General features: G+C 58.5%; 1 protein-coding gene across 1 annotated transcript in view; it reads right to left on the minus strand.

Moving 5' to 3' along the window:
* LOC119106034 (uncharacterized) overlaps positions 1-26,257 on the minus strand; it is a gene marked incomplete at its 3' end in the record, with an annotated part of 30,854 nt that extends 4,597 nt beyond the window's left edge. Inside the window, exons 1-3 of the mRNA XM_037229627.1 lie at positions 26,238-26,257; positions 19,084-19,208; positions 3,511-3,573 (exon numbers count right to left, since the gene is read on the minus strand). Of these exons, the coding sequence (XP_037085522.1) occupies positions 3,511-3,562 (52 nt within the window). The remainder of the gene's footprint in view (positions 1-3,510; positions 3,574-19,083; positions 19,209-26,237) is intronic.
* Between the last annotated feature and the right edge of the window lie 574 nt (positions 26,258-26,831).

Consider the following 26,831-nt stretch of genomic DNA (forward strand, 5'->3'; position numbering starts at 1 on the left):
TATCTAGCCGGGGCCGCGGATCCCGCCACGATAACGCCCCGGCGGCGCCTCGAACTCGACCGCGCCGGGACAGAGTGGCGGCGCGCCGGGACAGAGCGTGCGAACAATGGCAGCACGCCGCGCGCCCGCTGCCGGCAGATGGCCGCGCCACCCCTGGAAGCATCAGCCGTTCGCGCCGAGCTGGCCGGTGACAGCGCTACGCAGTTACCGCCGCCGCCATCGCTGCCGCCCGGTGCCGGGCCGGGCGGCGGCGGCGGCGGCGGCGGCGGCGGCGGGCGGCGCTGGCCGTCGCGTCCACCACCCAGCTGAGCCTGGCCGAGAGCCGCCGCCGCCGCCGGCACGCGTCTGCCAGCTGAGCGCGCCCCAATCAATACCAGGTTAATCATCGAGCGTCGGCGGCGCGCCGCGCCCGTCACGTACCTCGCGCGGAGCCTGCCCCCTCGGACGCCGTCGGCACGGTCACGCCCGTCGCTCGCCGGCGATCGCTGACCTTTCGCCGCACACTGCCGGCCGCGCCGTCCCGCCGGCCTCTAAATTATCGATCGCGGGCGGTGGCGGCGGGCCGGCACTATTTTTCCAAACATGTCGGCCGCTAAACAGCGCGCACCCTGGCGGACCTCAGAAATAGCGAGCCGGCTGCAGGCGGCGGCCGGCCGGCCAGCGGAACGCACGGGCGCCGCCAGCGCACCGTCCCGAGGAAGGCGCCGCGCCTGGTCCGCCACGGCGCCGGGCGCTTCAAGGCCTCGCCGCCGGCGGGCAAGATTCATGGCAACCGGCGCGTCGCCGCGGCCGCTCACCCCCGCGTCACGCGCCTGGCGGCGCCACTGGGCTGCCGTGTTACTGGAACGGCTCCGTGAACACACAAAGGCGAAGCGGCCTCTGATGAATCCGCCGGTCGGCCGCGCGCGACGAGCCGCGTCAGCAGCTGGGCGCGCCGCGGCGCCCGCTCGGACTCCGCATTAACGGAAGCTTATCGCGGCGCGGCGCCGCCGGGGCAGATAATGTAGCGGGCCGCGCCGCCGGAGCGCACGGACGAGCGCCTGCGTCGCGTACGAAATAACCCAGCGATTGCATTTCTTGGGGGTACAAACATCCAAACTCGACCCCGTTCGACGCTTCACAGCTGTATCAGCAAAAGCCCGATGGTAATGGAACTGCGCTTGGAGCCGCCTCTGGTCAGCACCGCCGCAGCCGTCCCGTCGCCGCCCTGGTCACCGACAAAGTGCCGCGGACGCCGGCGGTGACCGCCCGGCGCCCCCGGGGCCGCGCGCCGCTCCTGCGTCTCATTTGCAGAACTGAACCGGATGAAAATCAATACGGCGGCGGCGACGCTCCTGCGACCGCCGCCGGCCGCCGGGCGTACCTGGGGAGGGGCACCGACGGGGCGCGGTGTCGGCACCCGGCCGGCGACGGAGGCGCCGCTCCCCGAACCCGGCGGTAGCGGCGGCGGCGGCGGCGGCGGCGGCGGCGGCGGCGGCGGCGGCGGCGGCGGCGCCCGCCGCGCCCGCCCACCGTGCATCCATTCTCAAGCAGACCGGCCAATCAATACGGGTCGGCAGCGGAGTCGCCGCGGCGGCGGCGGCGGTGGCGGCGGCGGCGGCAGAGACGCCCGTGCCCGCCGGCACTCATTTTTACCTGCCGGTGCCGGTCGCCGCAGCGACACCTGTCGCCGGCCGGGGGCACGCGTACTTGATCCGCGCGCGGCCGAGTGGGACGGCGCGGCGCGGGGGCCGCGCGGCCGGCCGGTCGGCGGTCGGCCGACTCACACAGCTGATCCCAAGGCCGCGCCAGGCGGCTGTTGCCAGAGGCGCGGCGGGCGATCGCGGAGCGCCCCTCCCGCGCCAAGACGACGCACACTGCACAGCGCGAGCGAGCGGGTCACTTCGCCGACGTCAACGGCGCGCAACGTGACGCGAGATGCGCCCGGCACGTCTGACTCGGGTAACTGGTGCATCGGTCACATCGGCTTGGCGGCGTGCCAGCAAATCGGCCGCCGGTTGGCCGGAACTTATTTTGGCGACGGTCACGCAATCACCGCCCACGACCGACGGCCGCGACAAAAGACCAGAGGGGCCACCCGCGGCGGCGGGCGGCGCCGCGCGACGCGTCTGCCGCGGCCGCGGCGGCGTTCGTAGCGCGGCTCGCGCGGCGCCAACGCCCCCGGGCGCTAACAACCGGTAGATGAGGAGAAAACGCATACTACCCGCTCTGCATTGGCATGTTCCAAGCAGCTGATTGCACAGTCGGCGAGACGACCCCAGCGAGCGCCGATCGCGCCGGGTCGCGGCCGCGGACGCATCGGACCCAAATGCGTCAGGCGGCCCGATAGCCGGGCGGTGGCGGCGGCCGCCGCCGCGCCAGATGTCGGAGCCGCCGCCGCGCGCCGCCACCGTACCGTAACACGGCGGTGGCGGCGGCGGCGGCGGCGGAACGGCAATGGCCGCGCCGCGCCGCTTCGACGGCGGCCAGCTAGACCGTGGTGACCGGCCACAGGACCCCGGGCGCCAGGTCGGGTCACCGCCAGAGGGGTGCTGCCGCCGGTCACGACGTTAAATCGTGCCCACGCTCGCAGTGCGACCGGACGGGAAGTCGCACGCCGGCCCGCGCCTTGGAGGCGCCGCGCTGCCGTGTCAACCAGATAAAACCGGCTCGCTGCATTCCGGAACGCAGCGCGCGCAACGCATTCCCGGCTGAGTGACCACCCGGCACGCGGCCACCGCAGAGCGTCGCCGCCATCGTGAAACCATGGGTCTGCTCACCGCGTGGGCGGCTGCTGTGACCGCTGGGTCTGGGCGCCGTCCGATGGACGCCCCAATTCCCGACTGCCTTCGAGCGAACTGGCCGGGCTATAGACTGTCAATGTCAGGCATCGCACCACCGGAAGCCTGCAGCCAAGGCCTGACAGACGTGTGACCTGTCAACGTCAGCTGTGACCGAAGCCCAACTCGGCCTGGCCCCGTCGCCGACGAAGTCTGCCTGTCTTCACGCCACGCGGCGGTTCTCCAGCGGAGACGCCTCCACGACCGTAGCGTCCGATCCAAGCGGGCGAGCCGGCGCGCCGGGCCAGCGGCTCCCTGCCGGCGCCGTGCACAGCCGGCGGCCTCTGCGACAGCAGCGGGGCCCGACACGGGAGCCGCGCCGCTGTCGGCCGGTCTCCGGGCGGCCAGGCCCGGACCAGTCCACCGGCCAGCGGCGGGGGAGGCCGCACCGCGCGCCGATCAAGCCGTGAAAGCTCGTTTGTTTCGAGTTGCGGAGAAAACCCGGCCGGCGCGCGCGCGCGCGGTCGGCGGCGGCGGCGGCGGCGGCGGGCGTGGGGGCACCGGTCGCCGGACCCGCCGCCGACACAACATGGCGGCCGATGACCGGCGCTTGGCAGCGGCCGGCAGCGCCGGTATAAATACGCTTCCGCTCCGCTTGTGTCGGGCACGAAGTGAGCGCGCCCGGGCCGCGGCGCGCGGGTGCGGCGCGTGCAGCGCACAGCAGCCGTGGCCATCGACCGGCGTCACTCACCCGGCGCTGCCATTCCGGCGCTGTTCATGTTGTAGAAGCGGCCCTCACTCATGCTGGGCGAGCCTGCGGACGGAGGAACGACGCGTCAGCACTTGGCGACAGAGAAACTGCGTTGACACGCGCTTCACCGATGCAAAGGTTCATCACACGCGTGAAGCGCGCAGCACAGGCGTCGGAGATGGAGAAACCCCCTTGCAAACCCTCCAGCCAGAGCGCACCATTCCGCGCCTAATCAATGATTCATTCGCACCCGATACAGAGGAGCGGCAGGCGACACAAAATGGCGTCCCAGCCGAGCCCCGGAGCGCGCCGGAAACACGGGGCCGGCATGGCTACCCATCCCCAGCAGCGTCACAACGGCCGCTGGAGGGCGCCGGGAGCGCCCTGGGACGGCCTCAGAAACCGATGTCATCCGCGAGTCACGTCCACTTAAGCCTCGTCTGCATCCGACCACGTAATTCCAAATGGTTTGTCCCCAACTTGCGACACCGGGGTTAATCCCAACTCGCCTGGTTCAGTCTCAGTTTCGAAAACAGCCGCTCGTTGTTACAGTCCATCCCTCCCGTCCACAATCGCCGAGGGTGGGGGTCTGTTCAGGCCCCTGTCGAGTGGCCCAAGGTCACGGCGATACGGACCGACCATGGCCGATGCCATGCAATGGCAGCCCCAGCGCCATGATCAAGGTGATCCTGATCCCTCACCCACGCCCGACCGGTCTTTCATGTGGCGCCAGGACCTCCATGTCACGTTCTCAACAACACCAGCTCTCGCTCACAGCGGCGTTAGCCTCCAGCCGTCGCTCTCGTGGACGGCCTGCGCCCGCCGGCTATACCGCGCCTGGCGGCTTCGTCACGAGGCCGCTGTTCAGCAGGCCCGATGAGAGCGGGACAAGGACAGGGACGGGGACGGGGACAGGGACAGGGGCAAGGGAGGTGAGTCCCAGATCAGTGCGCCGCCCCAGCGGGCCACGGACACAGCGCCGCCGCCGGCCTCTCCCACCACAGGTCAGTGGTCAGGGACACAAGCCGCCCGTCCCGTCCCGTCCCCCGTCCCCCGTCCCCGTCCCCGTCCCCGTCCCCGTCCCCGTCCCCGTCTCCGTTTCCGTTTCCGTCTCCGTCTCCGTCTCCGTCTCCGTCTCCGTCTCCGTCCCCCGTTACCATCCCCGTCCCCCGTTCCGCCCCATTCGCGCGTCACCGCCGGCGCCAGGCGTGTTAACCGGGCTGCGGCGGCGGCGGCCAGCGGCCACCCGGTATTGATCAGCGGCCGGCCTGCTGCCGCGCCGCCATCTGGCCGGATCACACACACACACAAACCTCACACACACACACACATACATACACACGGCCGCACAAGATCTCAGGCCGCCCGTCTCCGGCAAGCCCGGCAGAGGCGACGGCAGCGGCTGACGGGTGGGGCGGAGATGGAGCCGGTGCGCGAGGCCCGGTCCGCCGCCGCCGAACCGGCCCCCGGCCAAAGTCCGGCCCCGCTCCGCCCGACGACGGCACGCGCCAGCAGCGGCCCCCAGCAGCGCGCCCGTCCACCGGCGCCGCCGGAGAGCAGCCGCTCGCGGGCCACGTCACGCGGCACGACAGTCCGTCCGTGACGTGACTCGACACGTCACGAGAGCCGCGCCGGCCGGCCCACCGCTCGACGTCCCGCTTCCGCCGCCGCCGCCGTCGGCGGGGCGGCGGCGCGGCCGACAGGTGACGTCACGCGCCCGCTCGTGATTCGGCCGCCATGTTGGCCAGTGGCCGACACCAGACACGCGGCCGACCATTGTTTCTGGGCGCGCTGCTCGCCGTCGAGAGCGACGCGGGGCCGCTCGCGCTGGCAGGCCCGGTCACGGGGTCAGAGCGCATCACGGGCTCGGCGCGGGCCTTCTCAGAAGCTCCGGAGCGGCGGGTTCATGTCGTGGCGCCGGACGCGACATGAACCCTCGGCGGGTTCGGCGGGTTCATGGGGGGCGCCGGACACCCGAGCTCGAGCGGTCATTGACAGCCAGCGAGTGGCCGACACGGCAGCGCACAGCGTCCAAAACTTCGCCGTAACACGCGCGAAAACAAGCAGCCTCGCGCATGTGAAATGCCTGACACCGCAGTCGGGATCGCAGCCCAGCTCTGGGTGCGTGGTATCATCCGGTCTTGCGAAGCGTTTCGCATCGCGCGGAAGCCCGCGAAACACGACACCCGCGCTCCCCTTTCGTCCCGATAAAGGCGCGGGGCTGAGACTCAAGAAGGGCGAGGGCGGCTGCCGGCTGGTGGGGACGCCCGGCACTGAACTATCCCAATTAGGTTCAAGGCCATCTGGCGGCTCCCAGCCAGCCCCCGCCAGACTATCGCGCTGGTGTGACGTCACCGTGGCGTTGTCAGCGCCTCTGTGGGCCGGCTGCAAGCTTATCTTCTCTTTGCCACCACTTGAGCATCTCCCAATAGTGCTCTAGATAAACCCACTTTGGTTTCGGAAACGCGATAAAAACTTTCATGGTGCGCTATTTTCGTCGAATGGGAATGCTTAAACGGACCAAACCAGTTTGCAAAACCTGTCCGATTCTCGCAAGCGTTATGCTATATCATATGTTATAATGCGTTTATGCTACATGTTATAACGCGTTATGTTATATGCTATAATGCGAACGCCAAGATGGCAGCATCGGCCACGTTTCGTAATAACTGATGTCCTAATGAGTACGCTTCCCGGCAATACGCGGCGTGACCGAATAAAGCACTTGGGACCAGGGTTCGAATTCCCCCCACGACACGAATTTCACCAGTCTCCACGGCATAACCGGGGTGATGCTACTGACGCTTCAAGTGAAACGCAGATATCAACTGTTCATAACATACGGACAAAAGAGCATGCCTTAAAAAGGTCGCTGTGGGCTTGGGAAAAGACGTCAGATGGCGATCGACACTGCACCATCCAAACCCGTGTCCACGAAGCTGGACCGCGAAAACGAACGTTATCAATGGCGGATGCCACAAAGCCCGCGCCCCGGATGACGACATCCGTCAATAAAAACGGCTAGATAAGTACCTGCATCGATAAGGCATTCCAGGTTTATTTTTTTCCGAAGCTTCGCGGGAATAGGACCACAGCTTAATCTTGCATGCCGCACTCATCAGCCTTGGATAAACCTTTGTTCCGGCAATGATCGCAAACCATCCCGCCAACAAACCGAGCGGGGTTCGAGCGGGTTCGAGCGGGGTTCGAGCGGGGTTCGAGCGAAAACAATCGGATCAAAACAGCACCATGACCACCACGACTAACAAGCGCGATCTGCTTAACGCCTCTCCGCACCTAATGTACCTCGACTTGATTTGCCCTCGATGCGCCACTGGAGGCGGAGCGGTGAGCGGCTCCCCATAGCGAGAGCGGCTCCCCACAGCGGGAGCGGCTCCCGACGGCGGGAGCGGCACCTCACAGCAGGGAGCTAATCCCCACTGCGGGGAGCTGATCCCCACAGGCGAGAGCGGCTCCCGACAGCGGGAACGGCTCCCGCAGCGGGGAACTAATCCCCGCAGCGGGAGCGGCCCCCCACAGCGGGAGCAGCTCCCCACAGCGGGGAGCGGTGCCGCAGGACGTCGCCGGTCCTCCTGGCCGGGAGCGCGGACCCGGGTCGCGGTCGGGCTGACGGAGCGCCGCAGGTCACGATAACGAACACGGCGCGGCCGGCACCGGCCGATACGGGCACGGGCGCCGCTGAACGGCTGATGGGCATAGGTCGGCACTGCTCGTCGTCCACGGGCGACGCGAAGGTAAACGAGGAGAGCTCACGAACCGAATCAACTGATCAGTCGGGGGAGGAACAGGATCAGTCAGGGAGAGGGGCTACCAGGCCAAGTCCAGACGACCGACGGCGTCGAGTCGTGAGGCAGAACAAGCGAGTCCGAAGGGTGGGATGTCTGCACACTGCGTGTGTCGCGAGTCAGGGCAGACTCGCGTGATCTCACCGATGCGAGCTGAACGAGCTTCATTCCAAGTTTGGGGCTTCGGAGGGTTAATGGTGCCCTTTCAGGCAAATGGTGGGAAAGGGCGAACTTGACCGGTTCCGCCGTCAATCGCGCCCTCGCCGCTCCCCCTCCTCGCAGAAGAAAAACGCCAAAGTGGAAAACAGCTCTTCCATACTACCACGTGCTTGTATATGCTTCAGATGCTGACCTCACGACTACCATAGCGTAGCTCGTCTCTGGCACCAAACCATGGTCTACCAATTCATGCTATAGGGCACGGAGACCAAACAAGTCCAATGTCAGATGTCCTTTCCTACTAGAATCATCACATCAATCAGTAGCTGCCGAAATCCGGCAGACCTGCAGTTCGCACGCTACCGTGCCGCCGGACGGCGCACACCTGCTGTAGTCTCCAAGGCGAGGCAGACAATAAGACCCAGTCCCAATCTGGGGAGACCAAAGTTTCTGTGGCGCAGACCGTACGTCTGTCGGACCACACAGCTTTGCCAAAGGGATAGATAGGATGTGCGCACACGACGCCTCGGCCTCGGATGTCGCAGGTCCCGAGGCGAGACGGGACAATGACCACGTTAAAAACCCGCCAGTGCCTCGGGCCCGCTCAACCGCCGCGGTAAACAAACACCAGCTCAGCTGGGTCAAGAACAGAGCGTCCCACTCCTCAAGGCTGCCGACGGTCCTTTGGCGTCCCACGGTCCCGCGCGGCGCGTCATGGCACGGGTAGAGGCCACACTCAGCCAACACCTGCATCACGCCACGCTGCGTATTAGGATAAGAGCAGAACATCCTGCGACTTGGTGCGGTGTCGTAAATGAGCGAACCTCCTGGGGATGGGGATCAGAAGAACCATCCGAAAAGATGGCCACAGTGAGAAGACCTGATGACGTCATCCTCTCCCCAGCTTTACAACATAACAAAAACAGGAACTAAAACGCAAAATAAAAAGGCAAGCTTGCAATACGAAGACAGCGTTCACTTCAAGAAAGGAGCAACCGAGACCAACATCCCCACCGAAGCATGTGTTGCTTCGAATCACATACGAGTGCCACTTCAGCAGACCGTGTGCACTGCTATTGTGCGTCTCTCCAAGTCCAGACAGGCAACTGCACCAGCCCAGCATCCGAAGAGACCCGAGTTTCTATGGCGCAGATTGTAGGTCTAGCGGACCACACACGGTCCGCTAGACGGATAGACCGCGCTGCATTGATGCTCGTCGCCTCAAGCGGGCCATTAACGTCACAACATCTGACACCAGCTGCCCGTTCGAAGCATTGGAAATTTAGCCTGGACAATCCCATCGCGCAACAACATGCAACATGTAGCCATATAACCCTTGGCGACGTGGTTGGTAGATTCACATTCCACACGTGAGTTGTGGACCCATGCTACAGCACAGCTCCAGGCACGTCCCATGTACCGGTACGGCGTTCGGTGTGACGGCGGCGCGTCTCGTTAGGCGCGCGGGTACCGCCATCTCCAGGCTGCAGACGAAACATCGCTGCAGCCGAGGCGAAAGCAGGCAGCTACGGGAGACAAGTCCGACGGCATAAAGATCAGATATATGGCTGACGAGGGGTCATGAAGTCTAGTGTGACCCTTTGCATCCGCAATGACCATGAATTCCTCGCTCTTCCGTGCGCACATTGCAGTGAAGTTCCAACTCAAGACAATAATTATTTGCATTTCCTTTCGTGTTTACAGGGGAAAAGCGTTAACAGGTTTTAATGTTTCAATGTTTTTTTTACGTTTTAAGTGTTAAATGTTCACGGGTTTACGTGTTTCAATGTTTTCTCAATGTTTAAAGCGTTCAAGGGTTTTTTGCAGTGTTTTAAGTGCTTACGTGCTTACAGGGAAGTAAAGGGCCATACGTGGCAGCTCTCGGCTACGCCAAGTACCTCTCGGCCGCGATTACAAGGGTGACACTGTATCGTGAGTGCAGTCCAATCCATCATCTTTGCTAAACCGGCTGATCTGGACACACCCCTGCTACATCGCTCGAGTCATCCTTCGTTATGCTTGTGGTCATGAATCATGTAGCTCTCTTCGGACCGGGGCAGGCAACCGCGCCAGTCCCACACCCGAAAAGATCCCTACTTCCGGGGCGCAAACTGTACGCCCGACGGCCCGCACACGGTCCGACAGACGAACAAACTGGGCACCGCGTCTATCCGTCCCGGACGTCACAGACCCGCCGGCAGCGCGGGACGCGCGCCGCGGCGTCGTCGATGGTGGCCACCGGCGAGCCGCGACCGTCCACGCCAGGTGGGCGGAGGTGGTGCCGGGATTCGTGAGGGGGCGATCGGGACGTCAGAGATACGGGCGCGTCCCGTCTGCCGAGCGCCGGCGGACCCGAAGGCGTGGTCCGGCAGGACCGGGTGCCCGGCTCGACGTTGTACTTGTAGGGCGTTCCCGCAAATACGCAATACGTGTTTCAAAATACCGCGCCCGTAACATTTCGTTGGCCCTGCCGCCACTTAGCTGCTTTTCACTCGGCATCGCATGCCAGTGACGGTTACCACACGCGCGTCACCCCTGAAGACCCAATGTTACAGCCACACGCCTAACACCTGGCCGCCCACCCGTTGTGAGTCTGATCCACGCAATGTTGCAACCATGATGATCTAAGCCCAGCCACCTCCAGTGCTGCACCGATTACGCCGCGTGCGTTCGCACATGCAGTACGTCCACCCACGAGCACGTGCAGTGCGTGCGCCTGCGAGCAAGCGCCGCGCGCAGCTGTGTCCGACCAACAGACCGGCTGGGCTCAGTCACACCATACCAGCGGGTCTGTTGGCCGGACTGAGCGGCCCGACTAATAGACCCGCTGGGCTCAGTCACACCATACCAGCGGGTCTGTTGGCCGGACTGAGCGGCCCGACTAATAGACCCGCTGGGCTCAGTCACACCATACCAGCGGGTCTGTTGGCCGGACTGAGCGGCCCGACTAATAGACCCGCTGGGCTCAGTCACACCATACCAGCGGGTCTGTTGGCCGGACTGAGCAGCCCGACTAATAGACCCGCTAGGCTCAGTCACACCAGACCAGCGGGCCTGTTGGTCAGACCGAGCGGCCAAACCAACAGACCCACTGCGCACCGCTCAGCCTCAGCACACAAAGGACCACCGTCGTTATACGAGCACACATCTGTGGGCGACGCCCTTGTTCTTAACGCACCGGGGTAAAGACTACAAGCAAACACGCTGAACTACATGCAGCGTGCCATGCAATCCACACCAGTCAAATGTAAACGTTGAACGATTTGCAGCCGGCATGCATTAAACATGAGCACTACTGACAGGCTGGGATTTGAAAACCCCAGCCCACCCTGCGCCAGCTGTCGACAATACCACCAGTCACTAGTCCACCGGAGCGGAGCATGAATTGCAAACAATGAATGAGCTCTGCAGTCTGACGAAGAGTAAGATCATTGTGGGCCGCTCCGAGTCGGGACAGGCGGCGGTGTCAGCCAGCCCCGCATCCAAAAAGGCCCGAGTTTCTGTGGCGCAAGTTGTAGGTCCGACGGACCACAGACGGCCCGACGGACGGATAAATCGCGCACGGTCGCTGCCTTTGCAACCTCAGTGGTGCAGCACACACAGAATGACGCGCACCTATGGCGCCACCGGGCCGACAAAGCCACGCCTCACCATTTTGTCAGCCGGCCGTTGGCACACATGTGCCCTCCCTCCCCCCCCCCCCCCCCCGTCTGTAGATGAAATGTGGATTCCGCGGGCGGTGCTGAGCAGGTGCGTCAGTTTTTAGTGATTGTGGAAGGAATAAGCCTTCCGTAATGATGGCACTGTTTACTATGCCACACGCGATAAGGACGCTGAACCACGCCCCGAAGGACAGTTACAAAGGCGAAAAATCTGAAGCTCTTCGAGGATTCCGTGAAACATGTGGAAGTTGAATCGCGAAACTTCCTGTGCTTTTAGGTACATTTCAGTCGCATGCTGGGCAAAATATGAGTCCAGGTCATCCCTACGTTACTGACGTCGCGTATCACGTGCCAAACTGCGCCATTCTTGCCAACTACTGCAACTGCAGCAGATCAATAGCACACGCATGCCGCTGTGCACTTCCGTGATCGGACACGCCTCTGCTGTCTCACAATTTCGAAGCTCCAGCAAGCGACCTTAAGTGAGATTAGCTCCAGCAAGCGACCTTAAGGAGCACTTTTTCGCACTTCGTGTGCATATATGATATGAACAGCACTTACTCGGCATGCGAGGTAAACTAAGTACAATAGAGGCACCAACCACATAAATGCAAGACCATTGCCATCCCGGGTCAAAGTCATGTCACGTATGACAAGACTCGCAGCACTGTCCTGATCAGCACGCCATTTTCCTTGCACCTTAAGCTTGGAGTGGCCTGGGGACGCCTTCCTCAGACAGGGCCACACGATGTCCGTTGTTCGGTGCAGTGAGTCAACCTCGCTGGAATCGACAACTACGACCCGCCGAGCTGGCCTCGGTCATTGGTAAGGCCGTGTATAGCCCAGAAGACCTTAGCTGACTTTTGGTAAGATCCATCCCCAATAAAGATGAAGGTATCGTGGGCACAATTAATTCACTCACAACGCTTCCAGACCACTTAATCGCGTAAGGAAACCTGGCCCAAGCCGTTTACAGTGCATCGTCGTAAGATACCTTCATTGGTTTCGCCTGCTGTCGTGCAACGCGAAGAAATGTAACTCCCACTACCCGCCCACTGTAATGGGTCAATATTGAATGGCTTTTGCCGTACGATCTCCGGCGACCTACGTGCTGGCATGCATGCAAAACAAAAGATGCTCAGGAATGTATGCAACTATGGCACCCAAACACAAGTTGTCATTTACTTCCTAGCATACATAGGCCTTGGGATTTGGAGGCGGGAGGGGGATACCGAGAACCGGTGGCAGAACGGGACCGGCGCAGCACCACATGCCTGCGGAGACTGGGGAGCGGGTTTCTAAGCCGGATGTCGTTAATTGGTCTGCAATTCGCCTGCGTTTAAACATTCGCAAAACCCTGAGCAGATTTTCGACCATTTCAACAAACGCGGAAAAGCTGGGCAACAGCCGCTTTGGCAATTTGTGCTGCATTTCAAGGCGCTGCAGCGTCATGATGTGCACAGCTGCCAGGACGGTGTCACTGTAGGGCATAAGCCCCGCACCGGCCATCTTGCCCGCACTGGCAGAGCTTCGCCGAAGTACTGCACCCCTGACAACGACCGGCGAGAACCATAATCGAAAAAAAAAATGAACCACACGATATAAATCGGGACGAGCGGCCAATAACCAGCCGCCTGCCTATAGAGAAAGACCGGTGTGACCCTGAAACTCCCTGCCACCGACACCCGTTCGCCTTGGTCCATGTTCGCAGCACGCCTTGCGCGACGACCTTGCGCGACAGCGAACCAGCCAGTCGTGCCCCGCCACACTGCCACCGGTGGCACGGGCACTGCCACCGATCGGGGCGGATCACCCCCGATGGCCCGCCGGGAACAGGTGGATCGCTCGCGGGGCGTTTGCCAGCCTTACGTCTGCCTGAGGACGCGTGATGCGGGCGCGTGTCGTAACCTGGTGCAGCCAGGCGGGGTGCTGGGGAAGCGGTGGGCACGTGATGAGGTGTTGGGTACCCGGGGGGGGGGGGGGGGGGCATCTTTGTTCGAGCTATTGGGCGAGTGCAACGCCTCCGTCTAACCTTGCGATTACCCGCGGCGTTGCACCCAGGGCTTGTGGACATCAAAATTCAGATTTGGAGTTGAAAATACACATTTTCAGGCGACTATGAGCTCCCAGTTTTGAAGTCCTTCCGCTATCTTCGTCCCCTGTTTTGTCAGGATGCGTTGATATGCCCACTGATTTTGGTGTCCTTGGGGGCTCTACCGAAGATACTCCAGGTGGTCGCCATGGTGTCTTTTGCTGAGTCGATTTTGGCACTTTAAAGTGCTGGGCGCCTGGCCTAAACGAATGCCAGATGAACATGTTTTTCCACTACCTCCAGACTGACATGCGCGGAATGCCATACAGTCGGGTCCGCGTTCCAAGGGCGTCAGCATTTTATCCCAATGGTTTGCTTCTGGCTTGTCATTACTTCGTTCATGAGACTAAAATGAAAACTTCCAACTGGCTCCGCACGTCTCCTACGGAGCGAGCGCATTGAGCACTGGCACAGTCTCGTGACTTTTCGGCGTGCCGTCCACAGCTCGCCACCGTACATCGGCGCGCATAGAAAACTGAAAAAACCGAACGGCATACGCCGGAACGCGACCGAACCAGTACAGAGCGCACAAACCTTATAATGCTTTTACGAGTCCTGCGTGCGCATTCTTCGCAGCCCGCACACCTCCTCCCTGAAGGGCAGGCTGGGCGCGCGCCTGGCGCCGCCCGGCTGACAGTGGGTCGTGCAGACCGGACCCGCCGTCGGCCGGCCTGCCACCGAGCCGGCGCCGTCGACCGGCCGTCACCAGAAATAGGCCGGCGGCGAGCGGCGGCGCTCGGGCCGGCCGCGCCCCGCGCACCAGGCGCGGCCCGCGTACAACGAGCGGGCGCACCCTCATCCCCCCCAAGCGCGCGCCCGTCTCCCGGCGCCGTGTCGGTGGAGGTGCGACCCCCCCCACCGAGCCGCGCGCTCCGTTGTCTTTTTACGCTTGGTGCCAGGGTTGGTCGTTTGCTCGAGCGACGTCGGCACCATGCTTCGCCGGGCGTAGACAGCCAAGCAGAAAGCAAGCCCGTGATTGAGTCACCCAAGCTAAAGGACAACTTTCCCACCCTCTAGTTTGACGGACACTGATTTTCGTGACGCGAAGTATTCAGGTCGCCGAAATACGCTGTCGGGGAGTTTTCCATTCCTCACTGCGTCTCACGACTGCGGCTGACATTTGTACAGTTACTGTTGAGGGATGCGATAGCACATATCAGCGTGCCTTGCGCTCCACATTTGTCCGCCGTGCCATCTGACGGCGCCTGGGCTACATCAACTGACATTTGCCGTAACGGCCCATGCCAGCCTAATCACAGACCGTCGCCAGCTTCTCGGCCACTGCTGCCACAGAGCGCAGACGCGCGCCGAGCAGGGGTGGGGGTGGGGGATGTGGGCAAGGCCCAAAAGACAAGAAAAGTAACAGAGTTTTGACGAATTTCACACTCTTCGAGTGTTCGAGAAACGTCACGCCAGTCAGCATCTTTTCCAGCATAGCCACTCACGAAGAAGCAATCTCTGAACATTCAAAAGTGCTGGGTGTCCCAAAATTGATGACCGTCTTTCCCAGATGGCGACAGGAAGACAAACCAGGCGCGGCGCACGGCTCAGTCGTCGATGCCTCCTCGGCGACGTGCGCCCTCACACGCTCCGGCACGGGCCTCTTCAGCGGGCCGGAGGTGACAGCGCGCCCCGCTGGCCGGACGTCTCTGATGAGGGTCCGCTCAGACGTGGCCGGCACCGGTGAACCGATCTCGTCCGGCACGGCTGACCACAAGTTCTCAATTGGTGCGAGGTCGGGGTCGTTACCAGACCCCGCCCTATCGTCCGGAACCGTGCAAGGTCAGTTCGTCGCCATTCCTGCCTACTTGTGTTCGGTGCGCAGGAACGCCATTTTGCTGGAAGACGGCCTGTGACATACCCCACACAGATCAGGGCTTGTACGGCGGGCCTGGTTCCTTCTGCTGGCGCATCGCACGCGCCGCCATCTTCTTCAGCACCTCCTTCACGTCATATTCGCCTGTGATGGCTGCCCTCGGGGACTGCACGCACAAGTCAGACAACCCGCGGAAGCCAATGGTCCCCGCACCGATATCTTCAGAGGCGTCCGTTTCACCGTCAATCGATTGGAAAATGATCGATGATCACCGATGATCGGGACTTAAAGAGCCAAGGTGCACACAGAGCCGGTTGTTCTAACGACTGCGAGAATAGAGTTCGCAAATATGCCTCCAAATATCTCTGTACCGTCGACTTCAACACCGGGCGATGTTTTGTCCACAACCTTCGACATGATTTTTCTGTAGACTGATCACTCTTCGGGAATGATTTATAATTTTTTCGGGCCTAATTTGGTCGCCAAGGTCACCAAGCTCTCCCCCCCGCGACCGACGCCGTTTTCAGCACTAGCACAGCCCCGCGGCCGGCGTCGTTTTCAGCACCAATACAGCCCCGCGACCGGTGCTGTTTTCAGCACCAGCACAGCCCCGCGGCCGGCGCCGTTTTCAGCCCCAGCACAGCCCCGCAGCCGTTACTGTTCTCCAGGTCTGTCCGCCACGGCCGTGAGGCATCAGCATTTGACGGTGTTTTCCCTGACGACAGGTTCTCGGCGACGGAACCATACGTCATTCCACACATCACCATACCAACCGGACGACAGTGGGTCGATATGACCAGAGTCGATATGACCAGTGGTCGATATGACCTTTGACCAAAGCGAACACCGCATGAGGGAGTTACGCGCTCGCCCGCTGCTATGGTAGTGCTCCCGGCCAACGAGTCTGCACACGCCGGGAGCCTCCTTGAAACTGACCCTCGCTGACCCTCTTCACAGACCATGTCGCGTCACTCAGCGGGGTCACGTGACCGATGGGCCCGTACAGACGCCCTTGTGCCGGACGCCACTAAAACCTCACTCGCCCTGCCACCTAGCGACGGGAGTGATCTGGACGCACAAGGTGGTCATCGATTTTGTGGCGGCCTGCGGCAGCCGGGCCCGCCCACGCTCGTCAGCTCCAGCAGCAGACGCCGGGCGCTGAGCCGCGTCTGGAGGCTCCCAGCGCTGCACACGGGGCTACTCAGCACGCCTCCGCCAGCTCAGCAGCTCCGCGTGGACCGGCGAGCGCTGCTCCCATGCCGCAGGCGAAGAGCGCGCGGCTGGCTCATGGCCACAGCAGCCGGAGCCGGTGCCTCCTGACCCGCGCGTCGCACGGGCGGCGCGGCAGCGTCACTCGAGATACGCAGACGGTCAGGGTGGAGTCGTAAGGGCGTTTATTATGGGCCCCCCACCCCCCCACCCGGTCCACAGACATCGCGTCACCTTTCAGCACGTGTCTGTCTGGTGGCCGTCCATCGGCTGACATCACCACACGGCGCTTGATTCAACCTGATTCACCGCGTTGAGAGGATCACACCAGGCGTTTGGACATCGAAGCAAAAAAACAACAAAAAACAACAACAAACAAACAAATAAGACGCCAAAATGCAAAACTGAACAGGTCAAATTTCGTTGCCTAAAAACTTATTTCTGTCACGTGGAGCCTCAGAAGCCAAGCATGCCTGTGTTGCTCCACCTGAAAACCGACCCACTTCAAACACAAGCACGCGAAAAACAAACAAACAAACAAACACACAAACCCGTAATTCCAGCTGAGCAGGCGCGCGAGAAACATCGGCAATTCGAAGCGAGTAGTTCAATTCATGCTCGGGTTTCAGGAGCCACCCATACAGGCAAAACAATTTCAAAACTTTACTGCAAACACGCGTCTCCAGACATCGTTCCTAAAACGTGACCGCCGGTGACATGCTTTTAATTTCACGTCGGACTGCGGCACTGTAAACTGGGTCCCCAAACCTAAACACTACCACAAACACTTCTTACTGAACTCGGTCACTTGTGGCAGGCCGTGGAACATCACCGATCATGCTGATACCAGCATTCGCCCCAGAACAACTGCTGGGAGGAGGGAGCGCCCAACCGTACACTCCCGCGGCCTTGAACTGAGCGACGGCGAGTGTTACACGATGTTTACTGCATCATCACTGATAGCGGAGTGATCCGGGTCGAAGACGCGACAGTTACCATGGAAACCCCGAACCGCTAGATCCAGAACCGCAGCACCATGAATTGCCGCAACGTTAAGAGCATGTACAAGGTCATCATATCTCCAGTACAATGATTGCTAGACTGTATGTAGCATACCGACTCTTACACACAATGAACGCAACCCAAAATAGCACTTCTTTCTGTGCCGCAGCAATAGATCCCAACTTAGTTTGGTAACTCCCCCCCCCCCCTCCCCCCAGACGCAGCAGTTTACCAGCAATATTTTCTCTCGTTTGAAGAACAATTACGGTCTAGAAGTCCACATTTCGGTAAAACACTGGTTTTCCTCGTCGACCTGTTCGACACAGACACACTCATACCAACTGTCATGAATACCGTCCATCACGGGATACCCACCAAAGGCATTCAGCGTAGCGAGCTGTCACTGGTGGCCGCGCTTGTGCGAAAAGCTGAGAAAGCACGTGACAACTGCAAAACCAGAACTGATTTCCGAAAATTCAAAATAATGTGGAATAGGCTCAGATAACGTGCTTGTATAGCTGACCATGGACTGGCCGGCTCGCCCGTTGGCCGCCAGTCAACCTTCCGGACACACGCACGCGCAAAATTACCCATTCAGACACAAAAAACACGCGAGTGTCGCCAGAATTTGGATTAGTGATAGATTTCAGCGAATGAAGCGCATACGTCATTTATGTAAAAATGCATTGCGCGCTGAAAGTATGTGCCTTCTCGTGCCATGCATATACCACTGTCAATTACATAAGGTGGGTGTGCACGGTCTGCGTGTGTGAATGTGTGTCGTGTGTAGTTTGAATGTTAACAAACGCTGTCAGCGAGCCCTTAACACTAATAAACAACAATAAGGCCAATAAACGAGAAAAACTACGGACCAGCGCTCCGTTGACCGCCGCCTGGTGGCGAGGCGCCGAAGAACTATCCCGCGCGCACGTTTCGCCACTAATGCAAACGTTGACGTAGACGAAGCTCTTACTGTCATTTGGTGTTGGAACAACGTCAACGGCGATGGGCATTCTACGCTGTTTGCTATGGTTGTACGTGCACGAGTAGTACCATGCCGTTATGTCACTCATCGTTATGTCACCGTCACAGACAAAAGTCACTGATCTCAGTTACGATAAAGGGGCATAAACGAAATTGTGCAGATGGGAAGCGGCAACGGCAAGGCCCACATAGGCTAGATCAGATCCCGCTGACGAAACCATGACGGGACTGAACCACTACGGCCACATGGTGCACCGCTGCACGGCACGGGTTTACATAACGTCACCTCCCTGAAGCGACGGCGACTACATCATCTGGTGCCCCCGGCGGTAAGTAAGACCTTGAGCACGACCGGTGGAACGCAGAAGGAGAAGACGGCGGGCTCCACCTACGTCGTACCCCGGCAGCACTCCCAGCGCCCCTCGCTCAGGGTCACGCTTCCCCCCCCCCCCACCCCCCTCCTCCGCCCCCGCACGCCTGGCGCCGCCCATGCGCCGCCACCTATTAGCTGACTGGTCCCGTTCTCAGCCGCCTTGTTTATTCTCCGGCAATCCATACACACCCACGTCCACACACACACACACACATACAGAGCAGCGGTGCCCGGCCGTCGGTTGCCGGCGGCGCCGCCAGGCGCGCTGCCTGTCGCCACTTTCTCCGGCGGCCGTGCCTCGCTGCACCCCGCCGGCGGCGCGCGCGCCCCCACCCCGCGCACCCCTGGCCACCTGCCCCCTCCCCGGCGGGACGAGGCGGGGAGGCGGCCGCCGGCTCCGGGTCAGGTGGCCGGGCGTCAGCCGGCGGCGGCGGCGGTTCGCATCGATCGCCGCCCGTCGCGTCACATACCTGCAGAGGGCTGACTGGCGGTCGCGCGGGAGACTCTCAGCTGCGGGCGCGACCAGCCCGCCGCCGGCCCATCCAACGCTGGGCGCGCGCCGGCGCACGGGGCGTGCTCCGCGGTCCCCACCGGCCTGCAACGGTCCACACGGGGCGCGCGTCAGACGGAGCGACCGTGCGCACGTCCACACCCCACCGTCCGCTGGCTCAACTGGCGCGGCGAAAAACTCGGGGAGATTCCTGTCCGATTTCCTGGGCTGAGCTCGCCGTATGCGGCCGCGCGTTGGCGGGAAGTAAGATTGGCGCCGGCGCCGTGGCGCGCATCGCAGGCGACGGGGCAAAAACGGCGACCGGCCGAGGCGTGAGCGGACCATCGTCCAAATTCCTGCGGCGTGGCTGCGCCCGTGGCTTCGTCAGCTCGCCGCAGCCGGTCCCGAAGCCGCGGCCGCCGGCCGATTCATTCGCCGCCGCGGCCCGTCGTACAATACAGTACGGCCACGCGTGCGGCGACCCGCCGCGTCGGCGGTCGGTCCCGCCGCGTGACCTGGCCGCGCCCCCGGCGGCGACGCGGCCGCACTCAATCCGCCATCGACCGCGATCGAAAGCCGCGACAGAGGCGACGGCGGCGGCTCGGCCGGCGGCGGCGCGCCGCGGACGCCGCGCGGCGCCCGTGACAGTGACCTTGAGCTGGCCGGCCGGCCGGCCGAGAGGGACGAAGGGGAGACGGGGCCCGGCGCCGGCCACGTGCCGGCTGCGGCGCGGGTCCCACCAGGTGGCGGCCCTGTTTATCACAAGATGGAGGCGCGCGCTGTCCTGCCGCCGCCCGTCCGCTGGCCACGTGCCAATTTTCCAGCATCGCGCCGCTGGACCCGGGCGTCACTGATGCCGGCCGAGGGCCGTTCGCGCCACCGTCGCCTGCAGGCAATGGCGCCGGTCCGATTCACGGCGCGGACCGTTGTTTCGTTCTCGTTCTCCGCCGGTGCCGCCCCGGGGGCGCAGCTGCCCGAGGCTGACGTCGGGTTCAGGTTATAGACACGGCGGCACGCCCCCGCGCCGCGCGACTCCCTGATGTACCTCGGATCACGCGCGACCGAGTGTCTGTCGCCCACCCGCCGCTACTGCCATCCTTTGGCGACCTTCGTCTCCCTGTATCCGTGTTTCCGAGCAGCCTTTGCGCCCAGTATGTTGGTGGTGCTCTGTTGATTGCTGCAGGGACGTAGTTCCATAAACTTGAGGGGGGAGGGGGGAGAGGAATGGACGGCTGAGTAGTGAAAATGACGTGGCTATCTCCGAAATGTGCCAACAAAAAGGCTTTTTTCCGGGTTTGGTCCACTTCCTTGCCAAAGCTGGGGAGGGGGATGGGCTGAACACCTCACCTTGAATAGCACATTACTTCCCTGGATCACTGTCAGAAAGCCAAGACTTCTTCGATACAGGTGTGTGGTTGCATAAAGCAAAATTCAACTATTGATTGATTGCATGCATAAAAACACGCACATTCAGTATGTACGTCACGGGAAGCTGACCATCCGCACAGGAATTTGAGCAGAATAGTCCTCGCAGGGCCACGTACTTGCCAGCGAGATTTGCCTCCACGCGCGACCGAGTGGGCCGCCAAATCGGTAAGCTGGACCGCTCCCCGCTTCATTCAGCCACAGTTATCAATTCCGCACTCGGAGGGGATGAAGGGATTTTTTTTAGCTGGGAATGGCATTTGGAACCAGACGACTCAGGCCGCGACGGGAGGTCTCACATGATCCGACACATTCACCGTCCAAAGACTCCCATACAATGATCCGACACACTCACCGTCCAAAGACTCCCATATAATGATCCGACACATTCACCGTCCAAAGACTCCCATATAATGATCCGAAACATTCGCCGTCCAAAGATTCCCATACAATTATCCGACACATTCACCGTCCAAAGACTCCCATATAATGATCCGACACATTCACCGTCCAAAGACTCCCATATAATGATCCGAAACATTCGCCGTCCAAAGATTCCCATACAATTATCCGACACATTCGCCGTCCAAAGACTCCCATATGTTACGCTTAGCTTGACACCATTATCTGGGAACTGATATCAGGACTTGGGACAAGTCTCGGCTTCACCCTTGACGCGCGCACGGGTCATGTCTGCGTGACGAACCGAGCAAAAACAAAAACAAAACAAAAAACAAAAAACTACTGCAAGCATACGTCTGGGGAAATCACGGGTTTTACCGGAGCTTTGCCACCGATACCAGTATCGGCAATGTCGGGCTTGCTGAGCGGCCTAAGCCGTGCAAGCTTTACGCACCCAGTCTTGTTGCCACATTCAAACCTTCTTCATGGCACCGACACACCTGAGCCCCTTTCTCTCATTTTAACGTGGCGGCTGCAGTAGCCGCACCTTTGCACACACTTCCGACGGAGAGACAAAAAGGAGCAGAAGAACCACGTGCCTTCGGAGCAAAAGACCAGTCCTCTTCAGGTAAAGAGAAAAGACTTGCATATCCACGAGTCATCTGTCAGTTTTCCCCTTTCAAAAACACTGCATTTTTTTCGACGGTCTCGCAGATATGCTACACATAGTGCGGCCGCGACCATGCCACATGGTTTATCTCTCTCCTTAAGTAAAAAGCGGATCCCAATCATCCTGAACAAGTCCCCATTATCGATCACCAGTGGCTGGTCGGCTGGGAAATGTCATCGACATTCACTCCCTGTAGGACCAGTTGGGGTAAGCATTCTCACATCTCAGCACGAATGACGACCTTTTTACTCCTGCGAGAAAACACAACCCGCAGAAAGCACCCTCATATCAATCAGAAATAACCACCCCAAGAAATGTAACCTGTCGTCGATTTCCATTCAAATGGCACCATTTTTGCTGCGTTCTAAAAGACTTAGCTATGCGTGGTTTTACCACGTTAAACGCGCGAAACGACCGACTGCGCATTGCAGTGTGCCAATATTCGGCCCCTTAGGTGGCAGGGATGCCGATATTTTTTCATGCTATAACACCCCGGCTTTGGGCTCACGCCCGCGGCCCTCCCATTACCCAAAATCGGCCAATCAGCATCCGACCGGGCGGTTGTCAAACCAGTATCCATGCGCCTCAGGCTTGACAAACGGGCTGAGTGGGTCAGATGTCTGGGTCGGGGTCAAAGGGCAACGGATTAGCGCCAACGAATTGCGTACGAGGACCGCCGCAGAGCCACGATTCCCACAGCATGAGCTTTGTATTTACAGCCTGCACACCTTACGGGATGAATTTTGGAACACTGGCGCATTGTCTGGTAAAAAAATGAAGCGTGGCCATTGGTAGTTAGCCGCAGGGAGGGGGGAGGGGCACGACAAGCCGGCCTTGCTGGGGAGGGGTGCTGTTGAAAACCCATGACTAAGGACTCGACACGTGGATTAGGGATGCCTAAATAAATTCCGCTAGCTATTCGACCACCATCACGTGGTCGAAAAGCTAGCGAAGTTTATTTACGAGCCTCCATGCGCTAAGCTGACAAAAGTTTGTATTTGCAATTTTTGTATTACAAAAGGGTTTTATTTCATTATTTTGCTTACAAAAGTTTGTAATTGCGAGCAATTTGTCAATATGTTAGACCCTGGGAATTTGCGGAGGCCTTTAACAAGTCTCTAGTCCCCGAGTTGGCATAAGACTACTGATGGACATTATAATTTGAATAGCTTTTGGTTGCTAAGCATCGAATCCTCACCTTTAAAATCTTGTTAACTAAATATAACCCAACATTCTAAGAACAGGGCCAATTTAGCACTCTGCTGTCCTACAGGAAGCGAATGCCATGGACATTCGCTTCCTGGTCTGCCAACGGTGGTCAGCAATGGGACTTGTTCAAGCTACAAAATGACGCTTGTTAACTTGGGACTGGCTGGAGCCATTCTTCATGTTGGTCTACATCTAAATACATTTTTAAGCACGATGATGCAATACTCCGCACCAAAAAGTGGCTCAAATTCTGGGGCCCATCATGAGTCATTAGCTATCCGAGCTTTGCTTCATGACAAGACAGCACGAACCATGGAACCAACTTTGTCTGAAAATGTCCGTCCACCGCCCGGCCCCGGCCAGCTAGGGACGCAGCCCGCAAGCGCCCGGTCGTGCCACCATGCTGACACAACGTTAACCCACAAACGTCAAGGTATGTGCAATCTGGATTTTGTAACACGTTTATTTCATTTTAAGCCTATGCACCACGTGTGCATCAAATATACGATCAGTACCTTTCAGTGCATGTCTTTCTTTGCTTAATACCAGTAGTGGAAGCGTGATAGCAGCAACAAAAGCACCTTTGACACTTTGTAGCATCTAATTACCGTTTAAACACTGTGACGCCAATTGTTAACTACACATGGGAGGCAACATGGTGCTCCGTGTTAGAACCTTGCCAAAATTGACCAAGACTTTCGCCCCTGTTCCTCATTTCAGTAAATCAAAGGCAAGGTTTTCTAAAACTGGCTTAAATATGTTGATGGTCTTGCACTGAAGAGTAAAATAATGTATTGGATATCTTTGAATCGTGGGAAGTCACCTCACTTCATTTCAATGCACACGAGCACAATCCGAGCCTTATGGAAGCTTTAAGCCAACAACCTTACGAAAGTATAGTGATAGTATTAAGTATAGTATATAAAGTATAGTATAGTGAAGTATGTGACACTACCGCTAGAATTGGGCATTTTCAGTCCGTCTACCTCACAGAACGCGAATGCGTCATAATTGATGTAAGGCCGCAATCCGGATTCAAGAAAGAAATTCAGGCTCTGGTGGTGTTCTCTGTCCTAAAATGGATGCATCATGCAACAGTACGGAAGAAATACCACGCGGCAGCTCAGAAATGCTCCATGTTTCCCGCTTACCACCATCCCGTTTCTTTCCCGAGCGGCCGTCATCACGCCTGTACAAAGTCAGCAGCAGGTTTGTTCAAGAACGATGCCAGTGCCACTCAAGTGTTATCACTTTGGGCAACGCCCCAAAATGTAAGACACTGTTAAACGTGCAAGACTAATTCGACGTAAAAAACAAAATTGAGCAACGCATATTGTAAGACAACTGGCCACATAGCCTGATGACCGCAACTTTCGGAACTGCATCGAATTGCCGTGGCATGTTGAACCGGAATTTTTGCCACGAACCTGTGTACGGAACACAGGCCATGATCGACTTGGGATGGGGAGAGATGGCAGAATCAAACAAAACAAAAATATTTGAGGCGTGTATGTTGAAAATTAATGGCAATCACAGAAATCACAAATGACATCGTGCGTAAGAACTTCTACTGCCCCTGCCGTAGATCAAATGTGCTTGTATGAACGGAAATGTGCGTGTTTAAATATGGACAATGAACATAGACAAACTCTGCATTCTCACCATCAGAACTTTGTTAAATGTTGTGGATGTAATATATGAAGAACTGCGGTCTTCATTGATCAGTGAGCCAGGCTAGGGTACGGACAGTGTGACTATTTCCCGGACATTTCATACATTACAAATTGATTCTGCTCGTTTTGTGTATAAAAGAGGAAACTTTAGGTGCACCTCGCCCTCACAACAACCAGGCGTAGTATGTCGCTATGTTTACATAATGGACCCATCAAGCTATTCAATGAAATCGGCCGGAGTATTGATAAGTTGGGTAGTTATTCCCACATTTCTTAGAGAGATGTTTCCCCCAAATCGCTGACATTGCGCAGCCTGGTTGAATGGTGTGTCGTGTCTGCCATGTTTTTTTTTGTCCATTAGGACTGTTTTCATAAAATTGAAGGACTTGTTTTCAAACTCGTATTGTACGTTACAACACACAATCTGATTTTTGGAAGGGTCTGATCTAGGTACACGACTTTTCAGCCCGCCAACCAGCCAATTTCTGACCCGCAAGAACCCGCGGGCTTTTAGCTGGATTATGGGACAGACCCGGCGAGCTTCTGCGGGCCAAGAAAATTAAAGCACGCAAAACAGTGCATTTTGCCATTCCCGAAGCATTAAAATAATCTCAAAACCAGAATGTGATGCCAAACACAAAACCATCACGAAAAAAACGTATTTCTTTGTATACAGCAAGAGCACCAGTGACATGAAACCCATGGCAAACATGATACACCAGGAAGCCAGGCTGCACAAATTTCACAGCTTTAAGCGAACATCCCACGGAAAAACTCCAAAACAAGAACCCACATTTGTCAAAGCTATAGCCCGATTTCGCTGAGCAGCGGTTAGGTGGGTCCTTAATATAAACACAGCTACCCACTGCACTTGGCTCTTATTGTGAAAGTGTGGTGCATTCAACCCTTCTACGTTTACACAAGAATTAAGTGTGGATAATGAAGAGGAAAAATGTGGATCGTTTCAAAGCTACCATGTGGTTCTTATGCGGTGTGGTTGCACACTGTATCCACTAAAGGACAGAAAACACCACACAGGAGGCTGGCTGTGGTTCATCAACGAGAAATATGACATTGTGGCAACTGTGATGCAGCCGAATGATGACTGAGCCTGTGTGTTTTGTAATGAACTGACACTTCCCGTGACTTAAAACATCCAAACAATTTTATTCAGTGCAAAGTCAGGACAAAGCTATCAGTTGACGCATGCTATTTTAGACGAAATGGCCTGCGGTTTATTGAGGTGAGGTGGAAGGGTGGAATATTTAGAGCATTTTGGTGGAAGACAAATTCCATCTCCACCCCCTTCCTTCTCATTTGTAGTTGGAAGCCGCTGTCACAGTGCTTAATATCTACTTTGGTGCATTATAAATCCATGGCGCAGGTGCTTTGACAGCTGCTCTCTGAACAACATCCATTGGTGTTAGCCGGACAATGCTATGCACCGCATGACACATGCCATTTCATGCACACTTCAATGCAGGGGTATAACAATGCAGTGAAATGATAAAATTCATCTTGCCATAAATTAGCACTTGCGGGTTAATGGCCGATCAGCATTGTAGCACAGCGGGCCTGAAAACTTGCGTCTCTGATAAGACCTTCAACACTTATTGGAGCGATTAGGCATGCACGCCAGATACGAAATTATTCGAATTAAATGAACATTTTTAAGGCATTGACACATAGGATATGCCGATCAGACAAGTTTCGCCTGAGTTTATGCGACGCGGATCAGAGTGCGGAGGTTCGTACTTCCGCTTCACGAAGCTGGGTCCTTACGAATGCGGCTGGGAGCCGCCGGCCCGAAAGCCGATCAGCCGCGATCTGCCTTGTTCTGACTATACAGGCTCATCTCGCATTGTTAATGCTGGACTCGCCGTACAGAATCGTCCAAACCTATGGAAACGTTACAGATATAGGTCAGCGTGAAATGGCCATTGCAGTCATCGAAGTGGCCAGATGCCCAAACCACCAATCATCATCAGATAAACTTCATATAATCGTCTTACGGACGCAGGTGCACACAAATGCTTAAACCTCGAAAGGACACGGTATATTGTAGCAAGATGTGCGTTTCTGCCCATGCTAGCAGCAATCCTTCAGAGAGGGCTTTGACAATCGGGGAGCGTTAGTGCTGTTTCCGGCCGCAGGTGGTTACGGGTGGAAACCTCGCGTCACAGGAAGGGAGACGGGCTCAGCCCCAACACGGCTGGCTGAAGTCCGCCCATTGCTGGCCCTTACAATCGAGCCAAGCCACAGCGACTTAGACAAACTTGCAACAAAATGTTACTCAGGTTTATCCAACAGTTGACAAGGTATATGAAACGAGCAGCTGGCCACACGCAT

The sequence above is a fragment of the Pollicipes pollicipes genome, unplaced genomic scaffold, assembly GCF_011947565.3.
Source record: "Pollicipes pollicipes isolate AB1234 unplaced genomic scaffold, Ppol_2.1 Scaffold_6138;HRSCAF=7277_pilon_pilon_pilon, whole genome shotgun sequence".
Lineage (NCBI taxonomy): Eukaryota > Metazoa > Arthropoda > Thecostraca > Pollicipedomorpha > Pollicipedidae > Pollicipes > Pollicipes pollicipes.